At 45.4% G+C, this 13,954-nt stretch overlaps 1 protein-coding gene across 2 annotated transcripts in view; it reads right to left on the bottom strand.

The window, feature by feature from the left end:
* Positions 1-13,954, bottom strand: part of ARHGAP31 (Rho GTPase activating protein 31) — a 64,593-nt gene that overhangs the window by 15,429 nt on the left and 35,210 nt on the right. The window contains exons 2-6 of one of the 2 annotated variants that reach the window (XM_064466174.1): positions 12,110-12,212; positions 11,447-11,591; positions 4,150-4,232; positions 3,409-3,516; positions 1,545-1,690 (exon numbers count right to left, since the gene is read on the bottom strand). In XM_064466174.1, coding sequence (XP_064322244.1) covers positions 1,545-1,690; positions 3,409-3,516; positions 4,150-4,232; positions 11,447-11,591; positions 12,110-12,212 — 585 coding nt within the window. Of the gene's footprint in view, positions 1-1,544; positions 1,691-3,408; positions 3,517-4,149; positions 4,233-5,228; positions 5,374-11,446; positions 11,592-12,109; positions 12,213-13,954 lie in introns of those variants that run through there. The other variant, XM_064466182.1, reaches the window with a different exon arrangement.

Below are 13,954 nucleotides of genomic sequence, written 5' to 3'. Positions count from 1 at the left end.
AAAACTACCAGGATTCACACATTCTCCATTCTCCTGCCTCCTTCCCTCAGTCCCTTCCCAGATTTTGGAGCAGTTCTGTCCCTGATCCAAACCTGGTACCTAATTCGTTCTCTCACTTCTACATGTTTCTCCTTGTCTTGTTCCAGGAAAGGGGATTGTTCTAAAAACCAACACCACCTTTACCCTCCTAGTTCATTTCAGGGCTATGGGAAGGAGTGTAACCAACAGCCCTGGAAACTGAAAGTCTCCGTTTACATGGGCAGTGGCAAAGCCAGCTTCCCATATGCCACCCCACCAATAGCCCTGTCCTAAACAGTCCTCCTTGACATGCAAGAAGGCAGTACAGTCTCTGTAGTCCATTGGGTACTTACTCCTTCTGCTGAAACAGGGTGCAATCTCCTGCCTATGCAGAGGGGCTGGGGGAAGGGGCACTTTCCCACTAAGAAATCAACTGGGACCATCAGCATGTTCCTTTCCTGACTCCATACAACTTTTGAAGGCCAGCAGTGTTCAGCATTTACGAAACCTGGGTCAGCTTTGGGCCAGTGACCTGCAGTACAACCATAATCCTTGGAATTTATTAGAGTTTTGCTGCAATGCTTAAGGCAGTACAGGATCAGTTTCTTTCTCCATGCCTTCTGCCAGGGCATAAACAAGGCCATTGGAATGGCACCTGCACCAGCAGAGCAGGGATGATACAGGTGGAGGAGGACACTGCACTGGAACTGCAGGCTCCAAGGACAGACTAGCAGGGAATGCCACATGTTAAGGGAAAGGTGAATGGGACAAGCTGCCACGGGGCTGGAAAGCAGAACATTTACTCCCTCATTTCTGCAGGTATTAGGAGTCTTTCCAGTGTGTAAAACAAAACAATGCATATTTCTGAAATTTTGTGAGGTCAATGTGGATCCAAGCCCTCTCACTTCCCAGGCTTGACAACAAACCTGTCACTAAATAACAAAAATCAGCATCTCCCAAGATGTTTCAGGGAAAAAAGAAAAAAAACCACACACACACACACAAAAAAAACCCGACACCCAACTCTTTTTGTAAAACATCCCCAAGTAGAAGACATAAGTTTTTAGAACACAGGCTTAAGTCTTATCTTAGGAGTGTGGCCTCTGACTTGGGTGGATGTGGTGGCTGCAGGGCAGGTATCATCGGTATGAGGTATTATAACTGGGGGAGCCTGAGAGAAGAATTAAGACTGTGGCTGATGGGCTTAGAGAGAAAGTTTAGGCCAGGACTGAGAAGTAATCAGGTGGTCTTCCTTTTGTGGAAAGGGTTAAACCAAGTGAGATCATGCAAAAGATGAGCCATAGGGCAATCTCAGAGTACACTGAAGGAGGCTGTTATTCAGAAGAAGATGTTGGAGATGGGGATGAAGAGGACAAGAGTAACGAGGGATTGGGCTCAAGGTGTGTTTGGGGGAATCTGTGAGCATGGTACGGGTTGATGTTCTTGAAATATTAGTAGAAGGGGATACAGTTAGAGCTGGAGTACATGGCAAGTGACACGTAGAATGGGTTCAGGAAGGTTTTTACCAATGTTCTCTGCGCAGCTGGCTTTTCTGTTGTTGTTGAAGAGCTGATCCACATGATTCAGGATGAACTCGATCACCAGCTGCTGCACTCGCACCTCCAGGAAAGCTGCATCCCCATTGCAACCAACTGCCTCAATCTCCTTTGACCTGCACCAGGAAAGAGATGTACTGGTAGCCAGCATTGCCACACACAGCCCCTGGGAAGGAGAGATCAGCTTTCTTCCTGCAAGACTTGGAACAGGGATCTTTACCCTACTCTTGCTGCACCCCTTGCTCTCCTTCCCTCACAGACCCTCATCCTGTCTGCCTTTTCACTCTTTCAAAAATTTTCTGTGTTTTCTCTGTCACCTCTGCTGCTTTCTTCCCTGCCTGTGTTATTTTCCCCACTTCACTTGTATATTCTTCAGCAGTAGATAAAACTATGACTCTCAAACTCCACTCTTCTCCCTTGAAGTTGGGCCTGAAAGACAATAGAGGAGCCTTCGAACACTGCTTCCAGATCTCTACTCAACGCTTCAATCATGTCTCAATGAAATCCCTTAGAACCCTGCTCAGGTCTTCCCCACACCAATTTTTTAAAATGCTTTGCTCTGTGCCCCAGTAGTTTCTTCTCTGCCCCCCTGCACTCCCACATTCTCACTCTTGCTCTCAGCAAAGAAACATTCCTTATCTTGACATGCCAAAGTGTTGCTGAAGAAATTATCTCTGGGCAATGGATCCTTTGTAAAGTTAATGACTGCTGTGTTAGATAATAGCTTGGGGCATTGCCAAGAGGATAACCCTGTAAGGAGACTGCAGTTGCATTTCTTGCTCCTTTCTTTTCCTCCCTAGGACTTGCACTTACAAAAGATTGCAAAAGGAAACAGACTTCAGGTTTTTTGACAAGGACAGAAGCTAGAATGAAAATGTCTCAGTAGTAAAGGTCCACTTTGTGATGTTCAATAGAGTTAACGTTTGATTCATTTTCAGAACCTGCTCTGCCTGTTTTGTGATTTAAATGGGTGAGATAATTCTTTAGCGAATGCTTTTCAGGCCTATACCTCGCTAGCCAATGTCCCCCCCTGCTGTCCTCTGCCAGCCCAGGGCTCCCCCCACCAGCTCTGTCAGTGCCCCTCTCCTGCCCAGCTGCAGTCCTGGACTCTCCCTGCATAGTTCGTTCCTCTCAATACATGAGTATGGGATGGACAGGGAAAGGAATTTCATCAAGATACAAAGTAAGTATTTCAGGATTTTTCTTCCAGATACTATTTGTTCTTGTTCTGCTTAGCTTTACAATGTATCAGCCAAACCTCTGCCTGCATCTTATCTGGGCCTCTTCTCAGCAGGCATAACAAACATGACAAACTAGCTGGTGGTCTTGAGATCTGGTAATAGCTGCCATCTTAAGCCCACCAAGTTCATCCCACTAACCCTCATGCAGGTCTGGGCACAGGCCAGTAGTATTATTGCCCTGTTACCCTCCCTTCCAAGCCTTGCTGTCTCTCACTGCCCCACTGCAGAAGCACTGGCACTGTCAGAAATGTCATTTCTGTTCCACAGTGAAAAGCTAACTCCTCATTTTTAAATCAATGTGCTCAACTTACAAATAACAGCTTTTTTTTCTCTCTCTCTTTTTTTTTTTTTTCTATAGGAAACACAGAAAACCACAAGCTTCCTTGGATGCTGGCAGTAAGACTTCAGTTTATTCAACCTCTAAGAATTTTTCCTCCTTTTAAAAGCTGTTCACTCCGCTCTACTGTTCCCTTTAGTTGTTCTGCTTTTCCCTGTTTTTGCATTTTCCTCAGGGATGGGTCACCAGGGTCAGGTGCTGGTGCTCCCCTTGGAGCTCAGCATTGGTCTCTGGATTAGGGGATTCTCTACTGTACCTGAGGAGATTGGGAGCCCACACCAAGGCCAGGTTTCTTGTGTGCATGTTGGTCATGTTGCTGAAGGAGGCCAGGTGAGTCAGGTGCTTGATCAGGTATTCCAGCGTTCTGCAGTGGTTTCATATGAAGAGAGAAAAAAGTGTCAAGTGACTGATACCTGCCCACTGGGACAGCAAGGCTCAGACTCAGCCCTGGCCTCAGAGTTGTCCCCTCTTCAAGGAAGGCAGCAACTGCAACGGCACAACAGGGCCCATAGGACAGGGGGGTTACGGCACCAGCATTTATGCGGGATGGCAGTGAACACCTGAACAGCTGTGCTCTAGGGTGGCCAAGGATGGGGCAGGACACAAACAATCCTTAGCGTGATGGGTGCAAGGAAGATGGCAGATGGATGGGAGAAGGAGGGGGATGCTGCAAAGGCTGAAGGCTTAGCTCTTGCTGAAGTGCCTCCAGCAGATCATGTTCTCCTCACCACACCCAGGACACTGGCCAAGGATGCTATGAGGGTCGTACCTGGGGAAGGAGGATGATAGACTGTGGCAGGAAGAGCTTGTTCAATCTCTAAAACTAGTTTGTTCAATGATACTTGAATGCAGCTAAACTGTTCTCAGATTTGGAAATGGTGAGTCAGCTTTTGGGAATTAATTTCTGGAAATTAACTCCAGTGCTGTTTCAGGCAATATTCCATGATGGTGAGGGTCACCGCACTGTTCCTTATCACCTCACTGGACACCTTCTCACCTGTAATGCGATGGGGGGAGCTCCTGGATGACATTTTGAATTCGTGCCAACTGCTCATCCTCGGGGAAGCGTGACACTGCTTCCTGTGGAGACACAAGGAAACAGTCCACCCTGGCAATGGACTCAGGGGATAAGGAAGAGGGGTAAGAAGGGTCACACGTGACAGCCTGTCTCAGAGGGAATGCTCTCTTGTTACCTTACAGAGCTATTGGTGGAAGAAGTTGCTTTGTGTTCCCAGCACAGCAGAGATTTGCTGCACTGTTATTTTAAGTCTCAGTGCATCCTTCCCACCCATTGGGACAGGGTGGTCAATGTTTTGGGGAGAGGGGCATTTAAGGACTGAGAGTTTCAACTAGGAGTTATGCATATTTTCTTTTTTTGTTGTTGTTCTTTCTTTTTTAACTTGTGCAGTGATGGGTGGAATAGAAAGAGAGGGAAAGAGAAAAGTGAAAATAATGAAAAAAATAAGGTGACACCCCTCCCCCCAAAACTGTGTTAAAAATAAAAAAGATCTTTCAAGCCCTCTTTTATGAAAACAGCTGGGATATACATGTTCCATACTCATCAAAATAAGCAATATTTTTGGCTGTCATATGAAGATAGCTATAGGGAGTAGTTTGTGTGATATTGCATCTTTTATGATGGGAGATGCCTTAGCAAAATCACTGTCCAGGTAGATTAATGAATTCTTATACTCAGGGTTAGACTAGGTTAGACAGGATCAAAATTATACATGTTGGTCTTGAGCAAGTGTCTACGGACCAAGTGCTTAGAGAGACACGATAAGCTTTTGCCTGCATTCCTAGGGGTTTACTGCATTGGTATTCATCTGTTCAGCTATTCCCTTTAATATTTGTGCTGGGGGAGGACAAACCACCAGTAATTTCAAACAATGCATGACTGTCTGGGAACCTCCTGCCTACCCTACTGCCACTGGAGTTTGGAAAGAGTTCAAAGAAAGATGCTGGGACCCACGCTGCCAGCAGAAGCTTTGCCTACAGACAGACGTCAGCACTGCTAGGAGAGGAAAGGAAGGAAATAACCCATCCCAAACCACCCATCGCTTAAACATTACGAACCTGAAATTACCAGCCACAACTAGAGAGGCATCTTCTTGTAGCAGTCACTACAATATCCACACTGATGATGCTACCACCTGTGTTCTGGTCACTGTCCTTTTCCCAGAAGACCATTTCTCATGTGTAACCACCAGCAGACCAAACACTGCCAGTTTCAAGGCCAGGGATGAATATGAATCGTGTTTTATTCCCTAACACTGGGAACTGAGGTCTATGCCCTCTAGTTTGAACATATTCACTGGTGTGATGGCAAAGAAAACAAGTGAACACACTAGTTTGGTGTAGATGAGACATGGATGCACTTATTTTCACCAAAATAAAGGTAGATTAATCCCTTTGAGTACTTTTTACCCGTAAATACATCTACTTCAAAAAAAAAAAAAAAAAAGCTTATTACCATTAGCCCTGAAATCCTAAGTATAAGAACTTCATGATCTTCATACAAGGCTTCCAGTTGAATGGCTTTGTCCAAAGATGAAGAAGGAGAAGAATACAAACTTTAACTGGTGCACCTAAACCGCTATATTTCATCTAGGTTATACACTGTATTTTCTCCACCAGTGTTGATTTTCTTTCCCATATTTAACTTCCAGGTCTCAAAGACCTAACAGTTAGCAAGGGAACACCAGCTTCTCTAAGGTCATGACCCATTCAAACCTCCAAGCCACATTTCTGACCCATACATCTTGTGCCTTTGAAATATGAGGCCCCCTCCAAAACTCAGGATTACAGCAGCAGGATGCAGAATTCAAAGAAGAACCAATAACTCCATTTATTACGTGTCTGTTAATCACTGTATGAATTCACCTCATTTAGGATATTTTTACTACATTGGTGATTCTGGGAGTGCACAATTCACAAGCCCTGGTGTTGAGGTTTAACCCCAGCTGTCAGCTATGTATCACACATCCTGCTGGGATGGGGGAGAGAATCAAAAGAGTGGAAAGTGAGAAAACTCACGCTTTGAGATAAAGGCAGTTTAATAGGTAGAGCAAAAGCTGCGCATGCAAGCAAAAGCAAAGCAAGCAATTTATTCACTACTTCCCCCTGGCAGCCAGGAGTTCAGCCATCTCCAGGAAAGCAGGGCTCCATCATGCCTAATGGTTACTTGGCAAGACAAAATGACGTAACTCTGAATGTTCCCCCCTCTTTCTTCTTCCTCCAGATTTATATGCTGAGCATGATGCCATATGGTGTGGAATATCCCTTTGGTCAGTTGGGGTCAGCTGTCCCAGCTGTGTCCCCTCCCAGCTTCTTGTGCATCCCCAGCCTGCTCGCTGGTGTGGTGGGCTGAGAAGCATAAAAGGCCTTGATGCTGTGTAAGCACCGCTCAGCAGTAATGAAAACACCCCTGTATTTTCAACACTGTTTCCAGCACAAATCCAAAACACAGCCCCATACTAGCTACTATGAAGAAAATTAGCTCTTCCCCAGCCAAAACCAGCACACCTGGTTAAGAAGTGGAATGGGGTCCAGGGAGAGAAGGTAGGCTTGGCCTCCTACAGCTAATTTGCTCTGAGGGAGTACTCGGTCCTTCTATGTCCAAGCTAGAACAAGCCAAGCAGAGTCAACATATCTATCCTGTGAAACAAGCATCCATCACCAGAATACAAGGTTTCAAACTGAAGAGCATTGAAAGGGCATAATTTTGCAGAAGTTGATAGCCAGTGAGATCACGACTGGGATGTTACATCCATAAACTTGACATAGTGATAATCAAGAGGCCAACCTCTCCCTAGTCATAAAGAATTTATCTTTCCTTAGCCACAAATGTCTGAATCACTGTGGTGACTCACAGTGGAGCCTATCCCATCTCAGGGGCAGCACTGACTGGCAATTCAGAGTGTAAGAATTCAAGCAGGCGAGGCAGAAGGCTGGTTTTTCTGACCAGGGATCTTCTTCGAGAAATAAGGAGAAAAAAAGAAAGTGGAAGCAAGGTCAGGAGACATGGGAGGACTACAGAGATGCTGTTCGCCACTGCACCAAACCTCAATTAGAGTTGAAGTTGGCCGGTACTGTGAGGTACAATAAGAAGGGCTTTTTAAAAATACATTAATGGCAAAAGGCAAGCCAGAAATAACATTGGCCCATTGCTTGATGAGAATTGTGTCACCTCACAAATGGGGACATAGACAAGGCAAGAGATATTTAATGCTTTCTTCTCCTTGTTTTTCAACACCAATGGTGGGCTCTGGGGTGCCCAGAGCCCTGGGCTAGAGAACCATGATTGTGGGAATGATAAAGTCCCAATCAACCCTGAACTTGTGCAGGACTTGCTGCTCCAGCTAGATCCCTATAAGTTGATGGGGCCTGATGGGATTCGTCCGTGGGTACTTAAAGAGCTGGCTGATGTCGTAGTGAGACCTCTCTCAATGATTTTTCAATGCTCTTGGGAACCTGGAGAGGTCCCAATAGACTGACTAGAAGCTGGCAAACGTTGTCCCAGTCTTCAAGAAGGGCAACAGGGATGACCCCAGTAACTATAGGCCCATCAGCCTTGCTTCTGTGCCTGGCAAAACTATTGAAAAGATTATTCTGGGAGTTATTGAAAAACACCTGAAAGACAATGCAGTCATTGGTCGCAGCCAGCAAGGGTTCACGAGGGGAAAGTCCTGCTTAACAAACTTAATTTCCTTCTATGACGAGGTTACACACCTATCTGACCAAGGGAAGCCAGTCGATATAATCTTTTTGGATTTCAGTAAAGCTTTCGATACTGTCTCTCACAGTATCCTTCTGGGCAAAATGTCCAGCGTACAGCTGGATAAACACGTAATGCAGTGGGTGAGCAATTGCCTGAAGGGTCGGGCTCAAAGGGTTGTAGTAAATGGGGCTGGTGGCCAGTCACTAGTGGGATTCTGCAGGGGTCCCTCTTAGGGCCAGTACTCTTTAATGTCTTCATAAATTACTTAGATGCAGGACTAGAAGGAATACTAATTAAATTTGCTGATGACACAAAATTGGGAGGAGCTGTTGACACTCTTGAGGCAGAGAGGCCCTGCAGAGAGATCTGCAGACAACTAGAGAGCTGGGCAATTACCAACCATATGAATTTTAACAAGGGCAAGTGCCAGATTTTGCACCTGGGGCACGGCAGCCTTTGACATACATACAGACTGGGGAACAAGAGGCTGGAGAGCAGCCCCGTGGAGAGGGATCTGGGGGTTCTGGTCAACATCAAGTTGAACATCAGCGAACAGTGTGCCTTGGACGGTCCAGGGAGATGATTGTCCCACTCTGCTCTGCACTGTTGCGGCCTCACCTTGAGTGCTGTGTGCAGTTTGGGGCGCCACAGTACATTAAGGATATAAAGCTACTAGAGAGCGTCCAGAAGAGGGCCACAAAGTTGGTGAAGGGTTTAGAGGGGAAACCATATGAGTAACTTGGTTTGTTCAGCCTGGACAAGAGGAGACTAAGTGGAGACCTCATCGCAGTCTACAGCTTCCTCACAAGGGGAGGAGGAGGGGCAGGTGCTGATCTCTTCTCTCTGGACAGGACCCAAGGGAATGACAGGAAGATGTGCAAGGGGAGGTTTAGGTTGGATATTAGGAAAAGGCTCTTCACTCAGAGGGTGGTGGAGCACTGGAACAGGTTCCCCAGGGAGGCAGTCATGGCACCAAGCCTGATAATATTCAAGAAGCGCTTGGACAACGCCCTCAGACACATGGTGTGCATTTTGGGGTTGTCCTGTGCAGGGACAGGAGGTGGACTCAATGATCTTTGTGGTCCCTTCCAATTCAGGACATTCAGTGATTCATTCTATGATTCTATGACTGAGTCAGCCTGGGATTAACACGCATCCTTTACTCCTACCAGTGCTCTTCTGCCGAGGCACAGCTGCCACCACTCCCTGTCCAGACACCCCATGCATACACATGGTCCTTGCAGTTTTTCTGCTCCTTGGGGAGGTCTTTTTTCTTTCTTTCCTCCTGGTATCTGACTGTGCTTCCTGTCAGCTGAGTTACCCATTATAAATCCCCACTGAGTACACTTACATGAATAATAGATTTTGTGGCTGAGCTAACAAACTAAAAAGCCAGAGTTTTTAAAAAAAATCCCTCTTAGGTCAATCCAAAATGATAACGTTTTGGGGAGCTGGCACCAGGTTTTAAAAAACAATTGTTCAAGGCTGACCAAAACATCACACTCAACCAAAAGTCAAAGAAATTATCACTTAAATTTGGGGAGGTTTAACCCTTTTCTGAAAGATGTTTTATTTGCAAGTTTGATGTGTTGATTTAACATGGAAACATTTCCTTTAGAAAGTATTTGTAAAAGAAACATTTAGACAGTTACAGAAGTGGTTTCCCTTTTGTTTTTGAATAAAACTATTTGCCAAATGTATCTAACGAAAATCTGCAAGTCGTCATCCCAAAACTGCACTTTTCAGCAAACATTCTTCCCTAAAAAAAGCTTCCAACTCAGTCTTCATGTTTCCTTCAGAGCATTTTTCTTTCATAAATCAGTACTGATAGCCAGAAAGACACCAGCCAAACAGCTTCAACAAGAATGAGACTCATCAGTTACTGTGAATGGTTGAATAATACCCCATATTTTCAAGGTCCTATTCATCCTGATGGTCTCTGGTTTAGAGATCCTATCCTATATCCCTGGGATACCTATATCCTGAGGATATAGGTCAATTTTTCAGATCTGCTCAGAATTTTGACTGCAGTTTTGACTATGCATCACCTTGAAACACAGGCCAATGTTACTTAAAATTTGGCACCGAAACAGCAAGATCTGTCAGGCAGCACAGTGAGCCAGTTCCCACCTCGTGTTCCCCAGCTCAGTTGTAGTCCCTAACAGCTACCTGACTTCTTATAGCAGGTTGCTGCTTGGCTGATCCCATCTGGCTTTGCCCTACAGCAAACCTCCTGACACAGGTGGGTGTACCTCTTCCCATAGCAGACAACAGGAGTATTTGGAGAACATCTTGTGTGGACCATGCAGGTCTCTCTCAGTGCCTCCTGTGCCATAGCAGCATCGCTTGGAAGTGTTTGATTCAGGATAGATGCAATGCAGACAGCAACACCTGAAGCTAAGGTTGCTCGTCACTTCCCATTTCCTTTGGACATGATTTTGCAAAACTCTTCTCTGAAACATCTGACATTTTTGGCGATATCTGTCCCTTCCACCTCCCAGCAAATGGGAAAGAGTAGGATGACAGAAAATTGTAACAAAGGATGGATATTTCTAACACTGAGGAAACAATCTTTCCCATCCCCTGCCTCCACAGTTGTTTTAATAAGCTAGAGAATGCTTTTACCTGAAAATTCACACCTCTGGCACATAAAATTTCAGCCTGAATGACTGGATTTAAATTTGTTGGTGTCATAAACAACTGAAAGTGTTTTTAAAGCAGTAAGAAGCAGGCAACCTTAGCAACAAGCATAGTATGCTGTGCCATCTTTTAATAAAATATTATCTGTCATCAAAATTAACCAACTCTCTTAAAAATTCAGGCTTTGTGGTCTTATTTTTCTGTTCCCCTGCAGCCTTCTATTAGGCTTCAACTGTATCCATGTATGATATATGGTTATTCTGCAGAATCAAGTTACTACTCTTTAAATCATAATCCTTCTAAACAAGGTTAGATATTTCTGTTTGGCCAGCTGCCACTTCATCTGCAATTTGTGTTTATGACATGATCATGATGGACCTGTTATGCCACACCTGGCATAACCTGTATCATCATTTGTACTCTGACAAACTGTGTGGAAAATGCTACAGATGCAGAAAAGTCAGTGCTTTACACATGGACTGAGCAATCAGTTTGCGCAGGTGTCAGGGACTGTTGGAGGGGCAGAGAGGAGGAAACCGCATCCTTGTGACTATGATCACAAGCCGCAGGTGACCCAGAAGACTCTCAGTGATGGACAGTAATGAGGAAAAGAAAGAGAATTAGTAATTCTGGGAGGAGGTGCACAGTGGGGAGAAAGAGTAACAGCAGGGAAGCAATGCAGTGAAAAAATGAGCAAGATGAAGGGGCGGAAACAGCACAGAAACTGAGAGAAATAAACATGAAATGAGGGAACGAAACAAGGACAGGGAAAGAGAGCCAGGGCAAGATGAGAAGGGAAGAGCACTGAGAAGTGTTTATACAGAAAGATGCACCAGAAGCCAGGACATTGGAGTGAATCCCAAACAGCTGTCATGGAGGAACCTGCAGCACATCCACACTGCTGGGGAAGAATGAGAACAGCAAAGGGTCTCACCGTGAATTTCTTGTAGAGCTCATAAGTGAGGAGAGGGTTAGGCAGTTCCCTGAAGTACAGCTTGCAGAGCGACCCCACACAGTGGATGTCCTGGAGGTAAACTTCCCTTGTGAGATCCGGGCATTGATCAGAAACAAACTCTTGTCTGAAACAATATGGAGACATAACAATATAGGAGAATAAGAGCTGTAGCATCCCATTACTCCACCCTGGGTACTCTTTTACAGCTAGAGGAAAAAAAAAAAACTGGAAAGCAGAGATGTCTCTGCAGCCTGGCCCAGATTGTCTCCCAGCCTCTGAAGGCCTCCTGAAACAAGGCCCAGAGGTTTCAGCTAGTCTCTGGTTTCCATAACATAATTGCATGAGTGGACCCCAAACTGATATAAAGAGCTTGCTTTGTCTTGAAGTGAAAGAACAACTCAGCATTTGTGCTGAGACCCTCCAGGCCATTTCCATTAATAGCTGCAGAAGGAGATTTTTTTTCCTTTGTCATGGACTAACCCCTGAAACATTGCATTTCCTTGTTACCAGATTCAGAGACAGTTTCTTTTCTGCCTCAGCGTAGAGCTCTCTTGGCCCCCATCTATGCCTGAGGGATGAACAGTGAAAAGATACCAAGCAGTGTCACTGATTCCCTCTGGCACTCAGACAGATTACCCTTACCTCAGCTTTTGTATGTTGGATGTCACTCCTGAGAGGCGGTAGATCCCATCCACAATGCCATGAGTCTCAATGAACTCCGCACAGCTCTTCAGCACATAGGGGACTAGAAGAAAGCAAGGCAAGATGTCCAATGACTATACACTGAGAGCTTCCACAGGTCACCACAGAGGCGACAGTTTCATGAAACAGCAGCAGAGGCTCTCTGCAGATGCAGGGAAGGGTACAACAATGGGAGAAATACAGGGCAAAAGGAAAATAAACCCCACTAAGTGGCCATAGTCAATTTGCAGGGTGAGGATGTGCTATGGTTGGGCCATGCCATGCTCATTGCCATATGACAATGTCTGAGCCTGCAGTCACAGAAACGTGGGAAGAAAGGTAACATTTCTCTCACTCTCTTTTTCTTTTCTTTCCAGAAAAAGAGGCAATTTCATTCTAATTGAAAGCAGGAGGTAAAGCATGAGGTCCTGGGAACCTCCCCCCTCCCCAAGATAGAGCTCCAGCCTCACTGAATCGTGCCAAAAGGTCTGATTGGCTTGGATAAAAATCAGAGAAGCACTTGCACTTCCATATAAGCCTACATACCCACAGTTTAGCGCTCATAAACTCCCACAGAGGGGGTATAAAGTTCAAGTATTGACTAGATCTGCACACTGACAAAATCTGACATTGCCTTCAAAGAACTCCATCAACATAACCAGCCAAAGACTTAACCAGCCTTAAAGCTGAGAGGAGCCTGAGGCACAACATTTACATCCAGACCTGGACCCAAAGCATCTGTTTATTTTTTCCCCATTATATAGGTGTAGGAAACACTCATCCTCTTGGTGAGACCAAGCCTCCCAGTACTATAACAACCCTAGCTATAACAATAACAGTAAGAAAGCCCTTCCTTATTAGGTGCTAGAGACTGCTGTGTATTTAACGCAATGCTTCACACAGCCATAAGCACAAAAGACAGTCAATGCAGAATTTAAAGTTCCCCCCTGTAATGCTAACTCTGCTGCACTGCACATTCAGAAAGCTGTATTGAAGCAAACAGACTAAGCCACACATTTGACTGAAAAGCTAGGCATAGAAATTATTGCACCTTTGCAGCAGCACAGAGATAATGCCTCTGGCTGGACCTTCCCTGACTTCTTCTGCTTGAAGTTCAGGACCATAATGACATATTAGCATGTGCTTCATCAGGCAGCATCCAAAGACAGCACTCCAAGGACAGCCTGAACAAAATCCAGCTGGTACATGTGTTGTATTTCTCATGGGTACCACTGAGGCCAGAGCCAGCTGGACTTGCCCCTACCATGCAGCCCAGGGCTCAGGCTCTGGTGAGGAGGACTGGTGTTTACCTCAGTGACACACTATTACTGAGCCCAGTCACTTAGGGAATTGCTACCTTTCTGCCTCCTGACTTTTACCGAGGGAGGTAAAGAGGTCCTTCTTGTGTGTTCCGTCTTTTCTCAGTGTGGCCAACCCGAATGGAGGAATACACAAAGTGTCAGTGGTTACTTGGAAGCCTGAATGATCCAAGCAGACTAATTGTCCCCAGTTAAAGAAGCCTCTCCAGGACAACAGGGAAAAATTGACTTTATGGGTTTTTTGAGCAGGGACTCATAACGCAGGTACATTAGCCATGCTGTGTTGCGCTTAAAGCCCTTGGGCTGATTTTTAAGACCCTCACATTGTTGGGCTAAGCCTAACAGCTGAGATTCTGGCAGGGGCCCTAGCCTACTACAATAACAACCCCTAAGGGAAACCATGAAGTTGCCAAGAGAACAGGTGAAATCTACAGAGTCAAAGTTTTCCACAGCAGTCACAGAGCTATAGGATTTTGTATTCAAGGGC

Source organism: Phalacrocorax carbo, chromosome 1, assembly GCF_963921805.1.
Source record: "Phalacrocorax carbo chromosome 1, bPhaCar2.1, whole genome shotgun sequence".
Lineage (NCBI taxonomy): Eukaryota > Metazoa > Chordata > Aves > Suliformes > Phalacrocoracidae > Phalacrocorax > Phalacrocorax carbo.
This window is presented reverse-complemented; position numbering and strand designations above follow the sequence as displayed.